The 21,071-nt window shown below is 51.4% G+C and overlaps 1 protein-coding gene across 1 annotated transcript in view; it reads right to left on the reverse strand.

The window, feature by feature from the left end:
- Positions 1–1,198: 1,198 nt before the first annotated feature.
- TANC2 (tetratricopeptide repeat, ankyrin repeat and coiled-coil containing 2) overlaps positions 1,199–21,071 on the reverse strand; it is a gene marked incomplete at its 5' end in the record, with an annotated part of 105,631 nt that continues 85,758 nt past the window's right edge. Inside the window, 11 exons of the mRNA XM_079327616.1 lie at positions 1,199–4,824; positions 6,560–6,660; positions 8,122–8,268; positions 9,739–9,830; positions 10,706–10,735; positions 11,298–11,430; positions 12,213–12,388; positions 14,015–14,138; positions 14,586–14,719; positions 18,343–18,436; positions 19,785–19,970. Of these exons, the coding sequence (XP_079183742.1) occupies positions 2,838–4,824; positions 6,560–6,660; positions 8,122–8,268; positions 9,739–9,830; positions 10,706–10,735; positions 11,298–11,430; positions 12,213–12,388; positions 14,015–14,138; positions 14,586–14,719; positions 18,343–18,436; positions 19,785–19,970 (3,204 nt within the window). The 3' untranslated portion in view covers positions 1,199–2,837. The remainder of the gene's footprint in view (positions 4,825–6,559; positions 6,661–8,121; positions 8,269–9,738; positions 9,831–10,705; positions 10,736–11,297; positions 11,431–12,212; positions 12,389–14,014; positions 14,139–14,585; positions 14,720–18,342; positions 18,437–19,784; positions 19,971–21,071) is intronic.

Consider the following 21,071-nt stretch of genomic DNA (forward strand, 5'->3'; position numbering starts at 1 on the left):
TTCAAAAATTACTCCATCTGTTGATGCTTATATACAGGAGTCAGTTCTTGTGCTATAAATGTTATGATTCATTGCTTAGTTTTGTTTCTTTTCTCTTCTTTTTTTTTTTGAAAAATACACTATGAGACATGAGCTCTTTTGCTAGTTTTCTAATGAAGACACTACTCACGCTTAAATATCCAGTATTTATCATAGTAACAAATTCAAACAGTAAAGTGCACCCATTTACAGAGAGAACAGATGGAAAACCATTAGTGCAAGAATCCTGTGGAAAATGTAACATGTGGAATTGCGAAAAAAACCCTGCATGCTGCAGTGTTTCAAGCCATCTTCAGCTTTGTGGTTGTGTTAAAAGCGTGAGCTGTTTTCTGTTTCCCTTAAAACATTCTCAGCAGCTGCACCAGGAGGGTTGTGGGGATGCTCTCAAGGACAGGATGGGAGCAGGAGGCAGAGGAGCCAAACCAAGCGTGGGCAGCTCTGCTGTCACTGCTCCTGAAGCACCCCAGGGCTGGCACTGCAGGGGACAGGCAAAACTGCCTCACTTGTTCCTTTCAAAGAAGCAACTAAAGGTAGGAAGCCACTCAAGTCAGGCAGAAAGTGGAGGATGGAGGCACTAAGCAAAGTGACTGCTGCTGCTCCAGACCCAGGACACATCTCCCAGCCAGGGGATGGAGGAAAAACTGGTTATTCCTTACAATACAGAGCATGTTATCTCAAAAGTGAGAGGGAGAAAGAAAAGCATCCCAGCCCATTTGTAAGGAGAGAAACCAAGCACAGAGCTGGGTGTCCCCACGAGGTACCTGCCCCACTGAAGGGGTCCCAGCCAGCCCCCATCTTACTGAGCCCTGGGATAAAGCAAAGACCCAGCACTGGGCTGCACCTCAAGGAAGAAAACACTGACCTCAATCCAAATACTGGCTGTGACAAAGACCAAATGGCCCAAGAGAGCCCCAGAACTGCCCCAACTCACAGAGGAACCCCCCCTTCCAATGCTCTCCATGTGTCTATGAGACACAAGCCTCCCCTGGCCCAGGTGTGCATGTCCCAGCTTCCTCTGAGCAAATCAGGCAATGAAACAGCAATGAGATGTGCTGAGCCACACAGAAGGAAAAAAAAAAACAAACCCAGCCCCGTGGAAGCCAGGGTTTGCTTAAGGAGTTCAGAGCCTGTCCTGATCTGGTGTGAATGGGTGCAGCTGCAGTGATCTGCTGGGATGTGTCACTCACACCACGCAGGTTGGAGCCCACAGTTTGGTTCAGCAAGTCTTGCAGTGGCTGGGCAGGAGCCCTTTGGAGGCATCACTCCCCTGCTCAGCACTGAGTCCCTCCCTAGAGTTGCTGTGGGTGAGGTTTGGCATTGGGCAACAGGCACTAGTTTGCTTTAAAACAAGCTACAGAGTTATCACTCTCCATCCCACCCTTCTCCTCAGAACAGAAAAGGCAGATTACAAACCCACCAGGAATAAAGGAATCCATACAGGATGTTCTTCTGCCCACCTCCAAGGAAATTTTCAGCAAATTACTGAAAATCCTACAAAAACGATTTTGGAACTGGCCCTTGCTTTTCGTGGTGTCTTCATGTGACTTGCATTTGATTACAAAACCAAAAAATAATAGAGAAAACCCAACCTGAACTGGAAAATGTCCTGAAATAGATAACATAAATAAATTATAAATTAACTACAGCTTCTCAAAAAGCAACACATGGTCTCTACCATGTACAGATACAGAACACAGTGTCCCTTCCCAGGATTTCAGAACAGAGGATCTTAGAGGAGCACAACTCTTGCTCCAGCCTCTGCTCCCTGGCAGAACTGAGCCAGAGGGAAGGGATGCTGCACAGCTGGGACTGCAGAAGGACCCTTCCTCTTTTGGAACCATCATGCCATGCTCTATATCCTCACTATAAAAAAAGGTGAAAGAAATACTTAGAATTGCAATTTTCCGCAATTTTTGCTCTTCCTTGCAAGTGATAAATCCCCCTCAGATGAGGTCCCCAACACTAACCTGCCCCATGCAAATGCTGTGGGTGAGATGCAGTCTGCCAACAGTGGGAAGAAGTTAGTGCAATCCAGGTTCATGCACGAGAGGTTCCTGGCCAATTCCCTTGGCTGACTACAACACCTAACAAAGAGCTGACCTCAAACCCTCAGTGCTTGTAAAATGCCCCAGAGCAAAGAAATCAGTGTGAGGGCAATTAATAGTTGGACAGCAGCAAAGTGCTGTGTGATCCCCACCCCTTCTGGCCAAGGACAAGTTAAATAAGGAAGGAAAGCAGAATCAGGATGGGCATTGAGGGTGCTGTGCATAGCTCCTGGTGTCACATCACATCACCAAGGGACATCTGCTCTTTGGGGCAAAGAGCCAAACAAGCTGGCTGGCACAGGGACCTGTGGATGCAGCCCTGGGAAAGGGTCCTGTGGAATTCCCTAGGAATTCCCATCAGAGTTGAGTAAGAGATCATTGAGACAAAAGGAATTGAAATCCAAGGCGACTGTCTCTTGAAAAAGAAGCTGGTTACCTCCTGCTGCGTAGGGACCTCCCCACACCACGGACTAAGATATCCTGGTTGGAACTTGGCTGGAATTGGGCAAACGAGACTGGCTCGGCTGATGTTGGCTTCACAGTCAGCTGGGGAACAAAAGGGCTGGAGCACGTGCACGGCTGTCTGACCACCACATAAAGTACCGGAGAAACTTGATCATGTAGCTATCAAAGAGAAATAAAAATAATAATAGTAATAATAATAATAATAATAATAATTATAATAGTATGCATGGAAATCAAGCTTGGAAGTGTGTGCTGAAAACATGAGGGTCTCACTCCAACAAGTGTCTTTCACACATTAGACTCCACAAACGGTCTCTTTGGTTTGATTGGGGACGTCTGCCCTTGCCTGGAGTCCCTGGAGAGCTGCCTGTACAGGTTATCCTGGTAGGCCTGTGCCACGGGCAGCGTCCTTGCCACCTTGACGTCGGGGTACGGGGAGGCTTGGCTGACTCTCTCCAGGAGGTCCCCCCGGGACCCATTGGCCAGCATCCCGTGGGGGCCGTAATAGTCTTCCTCTAGCAAATGGCCGTTCTGTGCATTGTTGGTTTTGTTATAAAAGGCAATGTTGCTGATGGAAGAGGGCGGGCTGAAGGACTCGGGCTGGGGCAGATTGCCAGGGGAGGTGGGGCTGATGACGCTGTCCACCGAGGACACGGCCCAGGCGCGGCTCTGCTGGTGCAGGTGGGGGTACTGCTGAGTCCGGGCCGTTTTGTCGATGATGCCCATGAAGGGCGTGGTCCGGGAGCGGGCGGGCTCGCTGGGGTAGCCCCCCTGCGTGGGCGACACCGGGGACAGCTCCTCGCAGGAGCGCTCGTAGGCCGGCTTCAGGGGGATCTCCATCTGCTGGATGGAAGCGGAGGGGCGGAAGCTGGGGGTCAGGTTGGAGGTGGAGGACAGGCTGTTGCTGGAAGGGGAGAAGCGGAGGCCGACGCTCTGAGAGTGGAGCAGAGGCCGCGGAGTCGGCGGGTGAGGCTTAATTTCGCCGGCGTTGACCGTGATGGGTCTTCTGATGAGATGAGACACGTCCGGAGAGCCCAGCTGGCTGGCGGGGAGGGAAGAACGCTCCAGCTCCAGCTTCGAGTGGCACACGGGGTAGTAGGAGGCGGACTGGCTTCTCCCAATCTGGGGAGTCTGGCTGTACCTCACGCCCCCTCGGTACGCCGAGGACGGTCTCTGCGGAAGGTCCTCCTTGGCCAGCCCTCCGTGCTGGCAGATGGCCCCGGCGCTGAGACTGGCCTGCACGTGCTGCACGGGCCTGCCGTCCCCCACCATGCCCCCGATGGAGCCCTGGTAGACCAGCCGGCCCTGGCCGACCCCCACCTCCCCCGACGGCGCCTGGTACTTGCCGGCCATCGAGTGGGCGACCTGGCCGTAGGCGCCGGTGGGGATGACCGTGCTGGAGTGCACGGCGGAGCTGGGCTGGTTGCTCCTGACGATCTGCGCCTTGGCCGGCTGCAGCCTCAGCCCCGGCTGCGGCACGGCCACGGGCAGCTGCGGCATCTGGAAGGATCTCTGCGCCACCTTGGACAGCGGGGACTTGGGGCGGCCGGGCAGCGGGGCGGCGGCGCCGGGCTCGGGCTGGTAGCGCACCGGCGAGCCCGACTGCGAGCGGTAGAGGCCGACGCCGTCGGCCGGGGGGCTGGCGCGGTACTGGGGGCCCCGGCGCAGCGGCGACGGCGGGGGGCTCTGGTACTCCTTGGCCTGGCCCCCCGCCGGGGGCGGGCTGAAGCGGTACGAGGAGCCCTGGTGAGCGGGGGACGTGTGCGGGGGGCTGGGTCTGTAGTGAGAGTTCTGGTGCGTGGGAGACAGGGCGGGAGACGGGGACTGGTAGCCCTGCCTGGTCGGAGAGCCCACGGAGCCGCTGGAGCGGAAATCAAACACCTGGTGGGAGCCAAGAGGTGAGCCAGAAATATAGGCTGAGTCCCTGTGAGCTGGAGACGGGGGCGGGCTCTGGATGATGGGCAGCCCTTGGTTTGGCCTGGACTCTGTCTGCAAGCCAATGGAAACGTTCTCTACGTCCTGCTCAAGGTATTCCTCCTCAAAGATATCCTGCACAGAATAGAGCTCTTCGTGCTGGGCTTCTGGCTCTGGCTCTGCTGGGAGTGGCGCTGGCTGCTGCTGCTGCTGCTGCTGCTGCTGCTGCTGCTGCTGCTGCTGCTGCTGCTGCACCTGCCTGCACTCCTCCTCCACCCGCAGCAGCAGCCGCTGGATCTCACGATTGTTGGGACACAGCTTGATGGCCTCGTTCAGGTCCTCCAGGGCTGTTGAAAACTGCCTGCTTGACAAAGGAACAGAAATGAGAACTGAGAGTACTCTGGGTTTGGATGAAGCTATTCTCAGAGATTCCAGGGCAATAAAGTGGCTTGTGTGTGTTACTGAAGGAGAGATCTGTGATTGCTACTGCTTGCTGCCTCATGGACTTCCCTTGGATTTATGTTACTCAAACAGAGGGAAAATTCTGGAGAAGAAGGGAACACAATTCTGAGACGGCACAACCCAGACCAGCAAACACGCCTGCCCCTGCAGCTTACATTAGGGGCTAATTAATGACTCCCCCCAGCATCACCATGAGGTTCACCTCTGTTTTAGAAAAGGGGACATCAACACACTGATCACTGCAAGCCCAGCTCACCAGTGCTGTAAACAAGCTCTGACAGAGCTACAACCACTTACACCAGCCCAAATTTCACTTCTGCCTGATGCCAAGACCACACAGCGTCAGGCCTGGCTCCAGAGCTCAGGGGCTCCCACAGGTCAATGTGCTGGGCAAGGCTCCTCTCTCCAGTTTTACTGTGCTAACTTCTTTGGAATGAAGCAATCAAGCAATGTGCCAGATGCTGTGAGCCCAGGGAAAGGCTAACCCAGGAGGTGCAGCTTTGGGAAGGGGGGTGTCATTTACAGGCACACTGTTCACTCAGGAGCAAAACTGCACGTTTGAGCATGACTGTGACTGGGAAAACCCACCCAGATGGGGGAAAAGCTCCCCATCTGTGATCCCTCCAGCTTAATCTTCTGTACAAGCCATTGAGGATCAGGTGGAATAAGGAATGGCCTCCTCTTCTACCAGCTGTGTGACCCCAGGGCTGCTGCTGGGCACAGACAGGGACAGGGAGAAGCAAAGTGGTGACAGTTTCTGCAGGTGACACGTGGGGAGAAAGGGACATTGGTATGTGGGAGGCTGATATCATCTGGAGGGGAACATGGTCCTAAGGCTCCTCCTGATGTTTTGGGAATGGGGAGAGGAAGCCATTAAAGGCAGGGCAAGTCCAGCTCAGCTTGCAGGGCTCCTCTGAAGGTCACAGCTTCACTCCCCCATCAGGACCTGCTCAACCTGCACCAGGGGCCCAGTTCCACACTTGCCTCCAGCATGGAATGTCACACAGGGGTGGTGTCTGCTGAGCTGGGATTTTGCACAGAGGGGCTCCCATACCTGCACTGCCATGTGAGACATTCTGGCTGCCAATTAAACAGAGATGCAGTGGCAGGGTGCCCAGTCATTGAAAACAGGACTCCCAAGCAGCCCTGCTGCTCATTAGAAATGGCAAATGGATCTAATCTCACATTTTTTAGCCTTCAGGGAGGTAGGTGAACAAGGCAGATCCCTGTGCTGCAGCTCTCCAGGAGCTGGCTGCAGTGCTCTGGGCTCAATTCTGGCTGCAGGACAGAGATGCAGAGATTTTGAGACAAGAAGGAACCACTGTGATGAATGAATCTTCCCTCTTGCACAACACAGGCCATGAGTCACATTCTACTTTGAGTCCAAGCACTTTGAAAAAGAACACCCCACTTTGATGCACAGGTCTCCAGTGCTGTGAGGTGTCCAGACAAAATTCCACTAAGACAAACATCTCAAAACACAGACTCAGAAATCACTTTGGAGTTCAAGGATTTTGTGACCTCACTGATGAACATTCCTTGGCCATTTCTTGCCATGGGGGCACTGCCTGGTTTTGCAGGGTGGCTGCCCACCCCTGATGTGCCCCCCTCCCCCTCCTCTCTCCCCTCCTCACCTGCTGCTGCGTTTGGCCCTGGCTCTTGCATAATAAGCCTCGTAAGATTTCGGTTTCAGCTCCAGAGCTTTAGTGGCAAACTCCTCTGCCATTCCAAAATCCTGTCATTTGAACAGGTGTGCAGGTAAGTAACTGAATCAATTTAGAAATAAAAATACATACAACATGGGAAGAAAAACAAACTTAGTACGGACTTTTTTTTTTTTTTATGTTGCATGGGAAAACTTGATGATATTGGAATATTTCACAGATTCAACATCATTTACAGACAGCAAGCAATGATGGCATTATCAACCCTCACTTCACAATGGCCCATCTGGCAGGAGAGTCTGGGAGCAGGGACAGGGTGACAGTGTGGGATGGAACTGCTCTGGGTGCTTTCCAGGGGCAGTGCCATGAGAGGAAATGATCAGCTCTGCTTCATCCTGCCACCATCCTCCCTTGCTGGTGCTGAATGCTTCCTGTCCTGCTAAGCTCAGCACTTGTGAGGGAGAACTCACAGCCCAGCACTGCTTTGGATTGCTGCACTGGCCTATGGCCTGAGCAGCTCTGGGAGAAAGGACTGAATAGTGCTGCTCTGATTTGTTCAAAAACTTGTCAAGCCAACTCTTGATCCTGCCTGGGGATCCTCATACTGCAGTGGCAGTTACTGAGGAGTTACAAACTGAACTGGGAATGAGCCAGACACCTTTATGGTCTCATCTGTAGGTGCAAAATCTGCAGGAGCAATTACAACCCTCTGAAATTTTCTATCACAAGACCTGGCACTCCCCAGCTAATCATAAACCAAAAATCTTGTCCTCAAAGCACAGGACAAGAGCTGGAGTTGATAAGCTGTGAATTGGCTGATTCAGAGAGGAAGTTCACACTTTTTCTCCAAACTGTTTTTGCTCACCAGCATTAAGATTTTATTCCCCTTGTTTTCCATCTTTCTTCCTAGAAAAAGAAACGAAGGTGTCCTGAAAGCCCCTTCCCCTCCAGTGTAACCTCAGCAGTGTTGCTCAGTGAGTTTATGGGGCCTTTAATTTGTGGAAATGAAAGCCAGGGAAGGCTGGCAGAACAGGCATCTGTACCAGCTGGTTACTGATGCCAGATTGCAGTGGGGAGAGTGACAGGGATCTGCAAGTTCTGGGAGGAGGAGGAGTCTTGTGGAGGTGTTTCTGGATGAGTCACTGCCCTGGGGAAGTGCTAACCCCCTGAAGCAGATGCTCCTTCATTTGAAGTTCATTAGCATTCAAAGGAGAACATCTCCTGGCTCCTCCTCACTGCTGCCCCAGAAATCTGGAAAACGCCTCCACCCCCGTGTGACGACATGAACATCATCATCAAAAGGGAGCAATAAAAACTTCAGAAGAGCTATAAACACAGCAATGAATTTTTAATCCTCTGAAATGCATGCTAAATCACTCCTGCTGTGGAACTGAGAAATGGCAGTGCTCTGTGAAGGACAAGCAGGTCCCAGAGAGCAGAGATGAGTGGCCAGGGGTGGCTGGGGGATGTGTCTCTGCAGAGGCACAAAGCTGCTGGGCTGTGCCAAGGCCATCAGCACAGGGGACACTTACATTCATTTTCCTTCGACACCTGGAGAGGTTGAGGAGCAGTGAGACCTTCAGCTCACGGAAGGTTTTCAAGTCTTCTCCAAACCCTTCTCTGGGGAATTTTTTCAGAGCATACTGGTAGCGCTGGGCAGCCTCCTTCACTTTACCTTTCTATTATAGCAGAAGGAAAACATGTCAAAAATCATCCTTGGGCTGAGTTTACTTCCCTGCAGAGAATTCACTCACCAGCCCCACCAATGTCTGAGGTGGCAAAGGGAGCACAACTTCACTACTCAGCTCTTTCCTAGAAACCAAGGGCAGAACATTTGATCAAGGGAACATTGAGCTGGAAAGGCATTTAACTTGTGCAAGTTGAGATCTCCCACTTCATACAGAGCTGCCACACTAAGCAGGAAGTGTGGAGAAATGGTGTTAACTCGATACAACTCCATCTGGTTCCTGGCTGGATGGTCTTTTGAGCTGGGTGATCAGTTACCCATTCCTGGAAAGACCCTCCACCCAAAGCTTAACACACCTCCAGGAGGGTAAGGAACACAAATTGTGGGACTTTGAGTGGAGCTCTGGGGGTCTGAGAAGCCTCTGCAATAGCAAAGATAAATGTTAGGTCATTGCTGTGTCTCTGAACCTGGACAAACAGGGTGAGATTCACCTCCCTGGACTCGAGATGTTTAAAACTCTACATCTGAGTCTCTTAACTGGGTTCCATTTATAATTATTGGCATGCAACAGTCACCTTCAAAGGTGACTCATCTCTGCTATTTTGGGCAACTAATTTTGGGATGGGACAATGTGCACCCTGAAGGGGGGCAGCTGGCAGGCAGGGTGAGAGAAAGAGGGCAGGATGGGATCTAGGACACACACAGTTCCTTGTGACCCAGACATAAATTCTGCAGCTACAAATAATGAGTTTTAAAACCCTGTAGCCTCAGGTTTCTCAGCTGTGTCATGTATCCCTGGCAGATAACTTCTACTGCAATGCCAGCTTTGCACATTTTCTGCTTCACCCTTAGAGCCTCACAGTGAATCTTTGTTGTACTTGCACAATTTCTATGTGTGTGCAAATCTCCAGATTTTAAAGATCAACTTAAAACAAACACAGGGCAAGAAAAGACTCCCTAACTGCAACAGTGGAATGCAGCTCCCATGGGCTTAAGGACATGGCAAAGCCAGCTGTGTCCTGACAATCTGTTTTCATTGCAGGAGTTTTTCTGGGGTATTCTATCCCATTGCCTTGATTCCCAACAGTGAGCCCACTAGGTAGTGACAAAGCTGCCAGACCTGATGCAGTGGCAGCAGCACTCCCAACAAACACTTAGGTCCTGCTGTTTTCAAAGAGGAAATGAAGTGCTGGCTCAAATCCAGAGCAACTTGGCTTTGCTTCAACTTTGTTACAGATTTAGGCAACCAATCCCCTCTTCTCCAACCCCACTAACCAAAAGCAAATGGTTTGGAGCACAGGGAATGCTGTGAGCAGGAGCTTTTACTTGCCATGGGTTAAGGCAGCAGCATCAGAATCACAGAACCACGTAGGCTGGGGAGAACCAACCACTGACCTAACACAGCCAAAAACCCTCACACCAAGTGATGCTGCATCTGTTCCATGTTCCAAACCCTTCTCACCTTATAGAACATGTCTCCCTCCTCCATCAGCTTGCTCAACAGGATGATCATGATGTCTGGTTTGGAGGTTGCCATTGCCCAGGTTGCTGGACCTGTAGTGTACAGGATGCATGATGGGTAAAGAACTCATACAATGCAAGGGTGGTAGGAAGCTGGGTGGAAAAAAATACCCTGGGGTGGGAATTTCTGCTGGAGAGAACAACTTGGCATGGTCAAAGGGTAGAGTGCTCCAAAGGATTGAGCTGGCAATTCCTCTGACACCTAAATTAATGCCATCCCCACTGCAATGGTTTTCCTTTGCAATCATTAAGGTTAATCCCAATGGTCTGGGGAAGGACAGAGCTGTTTCCACAAGAGGGCAGTGCTGAATGTGGAACAGGCTGCCGTGGGGGAAACAAACTGCCTTTAAAGGAAAAGTCAAAGTAGTTACATAAAAGCCACTGATTTCTAAACTCAGATCTATGCAAGTGTACTGGGGAATCTGCACTTTGCTAGCTGGTTGTGGTTAAGTGGATTGTGATTTCCAGCTTCACGAGATGTGAAAGGCTAGAGTAGGAAATCCATTAAGGCAGAAAAAATGACAAGGGAAAGGGAAATCTATGTGCTGCTGAAGGGATCACTGGGCTGGGGATGCTGGTTCTGCACAGGGGCCACCCTGCAGAGCCAGCTCCTACCTCAAGGACTAATACTGGGAGGGAAGGAGTGGCAAAAATTTGAGGACAGCTCATTAGTGTGGGTGAAGAATAAGTCAACACTATTCTATAAGTAAATTCAGTACATTTTGGGGGAAGCAGGTTAGTTTTTGAGTTCAAGTTATTCTCTGCAACAGTCATTAAAAATTATTTGAAGGTGAGGTAAATTAAAAGATTAGAGGTGTTGGGGACGCATGCAGACTAAATCAAACAGGAGAAAGCAAGGCTGACAAAGCTATCAGATCGAAGCTGATGCTGACAGCAATGAGATATACCTCGTGGGCGACTCGGTAACGTCTGACAACCTTCAAAGAAAGGAGAAAACAAGAAGTTGTAGGAGAGAGGGGGAAAAAAATGGATGAAGGTGAAAAAAAAAAAAAAAGAAAAGAAAGGAAAAAAAGCAGCTGTGAGAGGCAGGCAGCGAGGAAGCCAATGCACCAGCAAAATCCCCTTTCACAGGAAAACGTGAGGTGAGCAGCTGTGGGGACAGTGCAGGGACACTGAGTCTGGAGCACACACAGAGCAGTGAACGCAGCAGCTCACAGCAAGGCATGGGCAGAGTACACTTGGCCACTCAGACTGGTAAAGATAGAAAAAGCATTACCAGAGGAAAGACCTTGCCAAAGAAACAGTTGTTTATTGATTAACTTTTTCTAAGTAATGCGACAGGAAAAAAAAAATAAACTCCCCGTTTTGCTAAAGAGAACCAAGTAGTTCTGACTCGCCATCTGCTCCCGAGTGCGAAACAGCAGCTGGGGCTGAGGCTGCCTCTGGGCCACACTGGTGTTTTTTAGGATGCCAGCCCCACTGCTTGAGTCCTGCCCGAGCACTGGCAGCAGAGCTGGAGGCAGTGAGCCCTGCTCCTACCTATCTTTGCTCCTTTCTTCAGGAGGGTGACCACAACCGAGGTGTTGCGGCAGCCCACGGCTCTGTCCAGGGGCCGCATCCCACTGTAGTCAACGTGCTCGATCATGGCCCCGTGGTCCACCAGGAACTGAACCTGCACAGAGAAGCCCAACAGTCACTTCTGCTCCTGGGTGAGGCCCCACACCCTGCTGGGGGTGCAGGATTGGCACAAGCTTGTTCTACTCCACTGCCTCCATGGGCTCTGAGGGGACGTTGTGGGCAGCAGCAGGGACAGGGGGATTCCATCCCTCTACTCCATTCTGGTCCCTGGTGAGACTGGAAGGCTGAATCCAGCTCTGGGGTCCCAAGCACAGGAAGGACATCCACCTGTTGGAGCAGATCCAGAGAAGGCCATGGAGATGCTCCAAAGGCTACAGCACTTCTGCTTAGGAGGCTGGGAGAATTGGGATTGTTCAGCCTGGAAAAGGCAAGGCTCCAGGAATACCTTAGAACCCCTTCCAGTGGCTAAAGGGGCTTTAAAAAGGATGGAGAGGGAATTTGGACAGGGGCCCAGAATGACAGAACAAGGGGGAACGGCTTTAAATTGAAAACAAAAGTAGGTTTTGACTGTATTAGGAAGAAATCCTTCCCTGCAGTGGTGGTGAGGCCCTGGCCCAGGGTGCCCAGAGAAGCTGGGGCTGCCCCATCCCTTGAAGTGTTTAAGGTCAGGCTGGACAGGGCGTGGGACAATGACAGGTGTCCCTTCCCATGGCACACCTTAAGACCCCTTCCACCTCCAACCACTCTGAGACTCTCAGACCTGCTTCTTCCTATACAGAGGGCCAGAACTCCACGTGTGCACTGCCACATCAAGCTGAACCATAGGATGGTGTGGCCCTCACCCAGGGCCCTCCCCGTGCAGCTCAGGCCACTCACCACCTCGGCGTCGCCGTAGAACGCCGCCAGGTCCAGCGGCGTGCGCCCGTTCTTGTCCGCGTGGTCGGTGGCGGCCCCGCCCTGCACCAGGGCACGCACCACGGGCAGGTGGCCCTTGAGGCAGGCCCAGCTCAGGGCTGTCAGGCCCTCTTTGTCCATCAGGGAAATGGAGGCACCTGCAACAACCAGCAGCAGCTCACCCCAGAGCTCTCTGCTGCTCAGCGCTGTGCAGCTTAAAGCCTCTGCCCAGCAAGGACAGCTTGTTTCCAAAGTGCTCTGGACACAATTATTCATTCCTTTATTAATGGTTCTCCCACCCCCTGAGGTGGGATCAAAGACTCTGATGGCAAACGAGTCCATTCACACCAAGCTGAAACTTTTCCACGCCCACCTCTGAGGGCTTTCCTGAGCAGCACAGTGGATCTGATTTTCCTCATTTGAGACATCATCTTTTTAACTGTTTTCTTTCTTTTTACTTAATCCAACCCCATTCCAGCCTGTGTGAGTCAGAGATGAAGACCATTCTGCTGTTTCAATTCAGCTCAGTTCTCCTAAAAAATCACGTATTTTCCCTTCCTCACTCCTCTCCCCCTTACCCAAAAGTGCACAATTTCCAGCAGTATTCCTCCCTGAACTACATCCAACATAAATACAACGTTGTGGGACACAGTGCTGCCAACTGCACGCCAAGGAGAGGGGGACTGACGTTTTCTTGGATGAGGAAAGTGCTGCCACACCAAGGGGTCAGTGCTGGCATAGGGACAGATGTGAGAGCAGCTCTCAGTGAACACTCCTTTCCCAGCACACACATCTCCTGTTGCCATGGCACAGCTGTGGCTCAGCCTCTGGAGTGTGCAGAGATATCTGCAGCTCTGCTCCTGCAAGGAGCTGCTAATGGATTGCTGCTGCAGTGCTTTTCTCCAGGAGACAAACTCCAAACCTCCCAGCACGAGATTCCCTGACTCCAGAATGTTCAGCAAACGTGGGAGCAATGAGAATTTCTGAAATGTTCCCGTCCATCCCAGATAACACCTGCCTGCTCTGCAAGGGCTGTGCAGCTGAGAGCAGAGTGAGAGGTCTCCCTGCTGGCACAAGCTATGTGTGCAGGAGTACAGCATGGGAATGTTTGCTGCAGGTGTGCTCAGGAACTTCCAGGAGTGCTCTCAGCACAGTGTCAGTGGGGGAGGAGGCAAACAGCACCTGGGGCAATCAGGAATGCCAAGGTGGGACACAGGCTGCAAGGTACAGGCTCAGGAATGACAATGTAGAATCACAGGCTGGAAATCACAGGTTGGAAAAGACCTTTGTAACACTGAATCCAGAACTATCAAGCCCTCCACTAATCAGGTCTCCAAGTGCCACATCTTTAAATCTTTTAAATCTCTGCAGGGATGGGGACTCCACACCTGCCCTCAGCAACCTGTGCCAGAGCTGAACAACCTTTTTAGTGAAGAATCTTCCCAGCCCTAAACCTCCCCTAGAGCAACTCAAGGCTGTTTCTTCTGGTCCCTTATTCCCTAGGAGCAGAGCCCAACCTCCACCCAGCTGCTCCCTCTTTGCCAGGGAGTTGTGAAGAGCCAGCAGGTCCACCCTGACCCTCCTTTTCTCCAGGCTGACCCTTTTCCAAACTTCCTCAATCATTTATTGTGCTCCAGACCCTTCCCCAGCTGTTTCCACCTCTGGGCTCCAAAGGCATCCTTCGTCCTTTAGGCCTCTCTGACCTGACTGAGGCAGTCAGAGAAGAAACAAAGGGGATGTGGGATGCAGCCCAGTCCCCAGCACCTCCCAGCACACGGCCCAACCTTGTGCAAGCAGGAACTCCAGAGTGGCCAGGTGTCCCTCGGACGCTGCCATCATCAGCGGCGTCCGGCCCTGCTTGTCTGCCATGTTCACGTCGGCGCCGTGGGTCAGCAGGAGATCCACCACCTGCAACAGCCACAGCTCAGAGACACCAGGGGCAAGGAGGAGCAGAGCACACCTGCTGAAAACTTCCACCCCCCTGGGATTGCTGAATGGATGATTAAGGACTGTAAAAAGGAAAGGAGGTATAAGGACAGGAAAAATGCTCTTGTAAGTCATGAGCATCCCGTTTGCTACTCAAATGGTGAGATAAGCAGAGAAGCTATGGCTGCCCCATCCCTGAAACTGTTCAAGGCCAGGCTGGATGGGGCCTGGAGAAACCTGGGACAGCGGAAGGTTGGCAGGGGGATGGAATTAGGCTGTCTCTTAATATCACTTCCAACCCAAACCATTCCACAGTTCTGTGATAACACAGGAGTTAGCACCAGCCAGAGCTGGGGGAGACAGAAGCATCAGAAACCCTTCTCACTGTGAGCAGTCCCAGCAGAGAAGGGCTGGCCCAGGGGCACTGACCTGCCAGTGGCCCTGCCGGACGGCGCTGAAGAGCGGCACGACGCCGCGGCGATTGGGCTGAGCCACGGCAGCGCCCTGCTCCAGCAGCAGCCGGCACACCTCCAGCTTCCCCCGGGCTGCTGCTGCTGTCAGAGCTGCAGAGAGAGCACAGGGGTCAGAGCTGCAGAGAGAGCACAGGGGTCAGAGCTGCAGAGAGCACAGGGGTCACTCAGAGCTGCAGAGAGAGCACAGGGGTCAGAGCTGCAGAGAGAGCACAGGGGTCACTCAGAGCTGCAGAGAGAGCACAGGGGTCAGAGCTGCAGAGAGAGCACAGGGGTCACTCAGAGCTGCAGAGAGAGCACAGGGGTCAGAGCTGCAGAGAGCACAGGGGTCAGAGCTGCAGAGAGAGCACAGGGGTCAGAGCTGGAGAGAGAGCACAGGGGTCAGAGCTGGAGAGAGCACAGGGGTCACTCAGAGCTGGAGAGAGCACAGGGGTCAGAGCTGCACAGAGCACAGGGGTCAGAGCTGCAGAGAGCACAGGGGTCACTCAGAGCTGGAGAGAGCACAGGGGTCAGAGCTGGAGAGAGAACAGGGGTCAGAGCTGGAGAGAGAGCACAGGGGTCACTCAGAGCTGCAGAGAGCACAGGGGTCAGAGCTGCAGAGAGCACAGGGGTCACTCAGAGCTGGAGAGAGCACAGGAGTCAGAGCTGGAGAGAGCACAGGGGTCAGAGCTGCAGAGAGCACAGGAGTCAGAGCTGGAGAGAGCACAGGGGTCAGAGCTGCAGAGAGCACAGGGGTCACTCAGAGCTGGAGAGAGCACAGGGGTCAGTCAGAGCTGCAGAGAGAGCACAGGGGTCAGTCAGAGCTGCAGAGAGCACAGGCACTTGTGACTGAGGTTCAAGGGGTGACTGAGGTTCAAATGTGACTGAGGTTCAAATGTCACTGAGGTTCAAATGTCACTGAGGTTCAAATGTCACTGAGGTTCAAGGTGTGACTTTGGTTCAGGTTCAGCTGCAAGGAATTGCAATCATGAATCCCTTACTGTTTTCCCTGCTGCCAAAGCAACAGGCTGTGAGTGTATCTGAGCAGGGGCACAATGTCCAGAGAAAATGCAGATCTCCAGGTGCCTGAGGAGACCTTCTGCAAGCTGCCACTGCCTCATCCCACTATGACTACAAGGGAGGGATCACGCTGGAGGCACTGACAGATCCTGCCAGCCACTGCTGTCAGTCATATTTGTGACTTTCCTTTGTCCAAACCAGCACAGAGGAGGGTAATCCAGATGGAAGACTTTTATTTGCCATATCCCACTTAAGTCTGTAGATCTTTGAAACCAGGGAAACAACTGGAAAGCAAAATAGGATGGATTTGTTCACCTGTTTTCTAAGAAGAACATAATTTCTGGGCTTTGTTTCTGGCCAAGGCAGATCTTACCAGCCAGGGTCCCAAAAATATCTCTCATTTTCATATGCTCATGATATTACAGGTGGGGAGAAGCAACACCTGAAAGCTCTTTCCCTGACAAAATGTGCCCTGTTAACTCAGAAGTGTGGCTGACTTAGAGAACACACATTCAATCTGAAAATAGTTCCAAGTTCAGGACCTGCCAGTGACTTGTATCAGGATTAATTTTAGACCTTCTGGTTCCTCCCTCTCCCTAACTTTCTGTGCACTCCAGCACTGGCTCCACGTTCTGCTGCTTCTGGTAGGAGTTGGAGCAGAAGGTGGGAGTCTATTTCTGAAGGATGTAACTTGTTTTTTCTTTGAAGTACATTTCTGTGGGTTGGCTGATTACAAGGTGTTGATGGGTTTCCAACTGCAACACTGTTAATATTGGGGGACTTAATTAATTCTCAATTCTCTTCCTTATTATGGCTGAATTTTCTTCTCTTGGGGTTGAGAGACACCAAGAGTTAAAAGAAAAATCATTTTTGCTGCCACAAGCAGAACATTCTGCAAAATGTATAATCAGATCCACGTGGGTTTTAAATGTAAACTATAAATACAGAAAGAGGCAGAGGGACTGGCATGCAGGGCTGCTGGGTTCTACTTCTAAACCTGCCTGCACTTCAAATGTTGCACATTAATTTGAGGTGTTTTACATCAAAATTACTTATGTTTGCAACAATGAAAATATTGTAAATCACTCCAGTGTTTGGTGTTTATTAGGAAATATTCTTGGGAGAAGACTTTACTGCAACAGGATGTTTTGATCCATGATTTTTCCACCTTCCCTTGCAATTCCTTCTGCCTGCTCTGTTCTCTTTCCCTTCTGCCTGCTCTGTTCTCTTTCCCTTCTGCTCTGTTCCTCAGGGTTCTCTGCTGTGGGTATGTGGCTCCAGCTCCAGCTCCAGCTCAAGAGAAATCAAAAGCTCTTGTGATTCTGAGCAGCCAGACCTTGCCCATCCAGGAGGAACTAAAGAGGGTGAAAATGGGCAGGTTTGAAGTTTTACTGGCTGCTGGAGAGTTCCCACAGCCCAGCACAGCCAAGGTGAGTCACTGAGCCCAGGCAAGGAGCAGCACCAGCATCCTGCCCTGGTAAACAGAAATGTCCACAGGGACCAGTGTCAGATGGAACACTCACCATGCAGCAGCCAAGTCTTGGCACAAACAGCACAAAACAACTTCTGTGTTTCTCAAAACTGCCCCAAGAGAGCCTGAGCCTGGGTTCAGCTGTGGATGGGCTCATCTCTGTCAGTGAGCACCATGAAACTGTCACCTCCTGCAGCACAGACCTGCACTGGAGCATTCACCTCCTGCTGCTGTGCTCTCTTGTAGAAAAACCTTCCCCTGGAGAAGGAATCATTGAACTATTCCCATCCTGCACCTGTATCTGTTTCACAACCTGGCAGCAAGACAAACTGCTTGAGGGAGATGCTTTTTGCACCTCCACCTCTGATGGAGACAGCATAAGTGACTCAGACATTGTTCTGCTGGGTTTTGGTATCAGTTTTGTCCCAGGGGGAAATAAATACTCCATCTGGAGCTGGCTGGAGTGTGCTATCAGCAATTCCTAAACTTATGATGTCACTTGGCACTGCCATTTGGATGATATCAGGCTGATATCATTGAGCCAGGCTCTGTGAGCAACAAGTACCAGAACCCAGAAAAGCCAGGATTCAGATTTTCAGAGCAGACTGCTATTTTTAGATAGAAACCTGCATTTCTCTCCAAATTTATTTAAACTATTTACTTTTGGGAAAATAATAATAATAATGATAACACAGTTATGTGAAAGAGAGTCTTGAGTTTCATATGAACTCACAGACTTGTTTCATGTACAAAAAGGCTGCTCAGTTTGATAGTTGGCTCATTTTTGTTCATTTTCCCATCTTACCTACTACCAATTTTAATGTGTAAGTGCATATTCCCCTGAGATGGCTCCCCAGTTTGTGCGTGATTTGTCAGTCACAAATCCACATTCCCAATTGTCCCAGTTATTCAGAAACCCTGCTCTGCCAGAGAAACTCCCAGATGTCTGAGTAGTCCAGATTTTGGGATTTTTGGTGGCAGAAGTGTGGGACAACAGAGATGGAAACAGGCTGGGAATGTCAGAGCTGCCTGTTGGGAAGGGAAGGGAAGGGAAGGGAAGGGAAGGGAAGGGAAGGGAAGGGAAGGGAAGGGAAGGGAAGGGAAGGGAAGGGAAGGGAAGGGAAGGGAAGGGAAGGGAAGGGAAGGGAAGGGAAGGGAAGGGAAGGGAAGGGAAGGGAAGGGAAGGGAAGGGAAGGAAGGGAAGGGAAGGGAAGGGAAGGGAAGGTACAGTTTCTGCAGAAATCACCTGTCTCTCCCCAAAGGCTGTCAAAGCTGTTGATCTGTGCTCTCTCCACCTCCTCTTCATCTTTTTCTGGAAGATCGAGCAGGTAGGAGACAATCTGAAACAAAACAATGTGTCAGATCATGAACTCCAATGTGCTGTACAGGAACTGCTGATACCTCACACCAGCTGCCTGAAATACACAGAAGGAAGGGAACAGTCTCTGCCTGGCACCCTGAGATCAAGGGAATATTTTTCCTGAGATTAATCATTGAACCTGCTGCCCTGTACAAGCAAAAAAACCCAACCAAGTGTCTTGATGTGATGGCACCTGAGGAGACTTGGTAGGGTCATTCTGTGTAACTGGGTCTGCTCTGTGCAGATGACCTGCTGTGGGCAGTGGATGCATCTCCTGGAGGAGGTGAGGCTGAGGGAAGGTGTTTGGTAGGAAAGAAACTCATTCCAAAGGGAAGGAGAAGGAACAGGGGCTGCCACTGGGGCTCTGTGGGCAGGACCAACAGCAGTGGTGGGCTTGGCACTGGGTTAATGGCTGGACTCAATGACCTTAATGGGCTTTTCCAACCCAAATTATTCCATGTATCATCTTCCCCATCATAAATCATTGCCATGATGGCTGCAGGAACCTCTCTGGCCCTTCTCTCCCCTGACACACAGCCCAGTTCCATGTTCTCACACCTCCACCTGCACTGGTGTCCATCCACCTTATCCCTGCTTCAAAGCTCATCCCAAAAGTTGACTCTGACAATTCAAAGGCTTGTTTTGCTTCCTCCCCTGGGTGCCTGCCCAGAGCACAGGGATCTGTGAGCACTGGGATGGGGCAGGAGGAAGTGCAGGACAGAACTCTGCACTCCAACTTCAGAGGTTCTTTGGGGAGGGGGCAGGAAAGGGATCAGCCTTGGGTTCCTGCAGGGCAGGAGGGGAGGGGGGAGGGAAGGGGAGGGGAGGGGGGAGGGAGGGGAGGGGAGGGGAGGGGAGGGGAGGGGAGGGGAGGGGAGGGGAGGGGAGGGTATTAAGGCAAGGCAGGAGAGTAGGGCAGGGCAAGGCAGCAGGGCAGGGCAGGCAGGGGGGGCAGGGCAGGGTAAGGCAAGGCAGCAGGGCAGGCAGGGCAGGCCAGGCAGGGCAGGCAGGGCAGGCAGGGTAAGGCAAGGCAGGGCAGGCAGGGCAGGCCAGGGTAAGAAAAGGCAGGGCAGGGCAGGCAGGGTAAGGCAAGACAGGAGGGCAGGCAGGGCAGGGCAGGCAGGGCAGGCAGGGTAAGAAAAGGCAGGGCAGGCAGGGCAGGCAGGGTAAGAAAAGGCAGGGCAGGCAGGGCAGGGCAGGGCAGGCAGTGCAGGCAGGGCAGGGCAGGGCAGGGCAGGGCAGGCAGGGCAAGGCAGGGCAGGCAGGGCAGGGCAGGCAGGGCAGGCAGGGTAAGAAAAGGCAGGGCAGGCAGGGCAGGGCTGTCCCACCTCGGTGTAGCCCATGCTGGCAGCAGCTATCAGGGCCTGCTGGATGGCGTGGCTTTTCTTGAACACCCCCTGCTGCTGCCCAGCCATGCTCCAGTCACACTGGATCAGGAACTTCACCACCTCCAGGTGCCCCCTGAGGGCAGCATGCACCAGGGCACACTGCCCATTCTTGTCCAAATGATCCACCTTGAAAAGAGATGGAAAAACACAGTTAGACAAAATCCTGACCAAGGCATCTCTGCTTCTTCAGAGTTCCCAATCCCAGTTTCAAAGTCATGCCACATGTGCAAAATGTGCATTTTTCTGGTAAACTATCACTTCCATGACTAAAAACCAAACATTTCCAGAGCAATGTCCCAGCCTCTGGCATTATCTTGGCCACAAATGTTTGCTTTGGGGAAGATAAAATTGCTTTTTTTAGGTTTCTTCAGTTTTCTTCAGACTCAAAGGCTACAAAAATATTTTTTCCTTTGGGGCTTGGAGTCCAGCATAAAAATTTTCTTGTGCACTGAAATCATCCACACTGGTATCTCCTTCAGCCATATCCACAAAAAGAAAACCAGTTTGTTTTCCAGTTATCAGCTGTTTTGAGAGCCCCAGAAGCCCTCAGCCTGCACAATCAGCAGGAATTAGACAGTGCCTGGCAGACTGGTTGTATTTTGGGGTATGGCTTCCACTTGATGTCTGAATACATCAAATGGCATTTCCAGACACTTTCCCAACAGGGACAGCTGGAGAACACAAGGGAGGCAGGTTTGTATCCTCCTGCTGACCCTTTCTGTGCTCTGCATCGTTAAAAATATCAATAATTACTATATCAACGTATTTTTATTAATATTAATTCACAGAATCATAAAATGGTTTGGGTGGGACACAACATCTCATTCCAGCCCTGCTCCCAGTGCCCCAGGCTGCAATTTTTGCAGTATTGCAATTTTTCTGCAAATATCTCAGTCCTCAAACTACACCAAACTGCATTTTGGGGGATTTCCTCAGTACTGTTAGGGATATTCAAGGAAAACTACAAGTGGCAGGAGTTTAGTCACTAAACTATCTCAAAATATCCAACAAAAGGAAAATTCTTTTTTTTTTCTTTCATACCATCCTCACATTATTACAGACAACACAACCCAGCAAGATCTGAACAGTCCCTCAATCATCCTGATGTACAAACCTACACAAACCCATACTTTGCCTTTTGAACTGAAATTAAAGATACAGAGAAACCACAAATTGTTTCCAGGAGGCTCCACTTCAAAAATCAACATAATTTTCTTCTTCAACAAA

This window comes from Erithacus rubecula (assembly GCF_903797595.1).
Source record: "Erithacus rubecula genome assembly, chromosome: 27".
NCBI lineage: Eukaryota > Metazoa > Chordata > Aves > Passeriformes > Muscicapidae > Erithacus > Erithacus rubecula.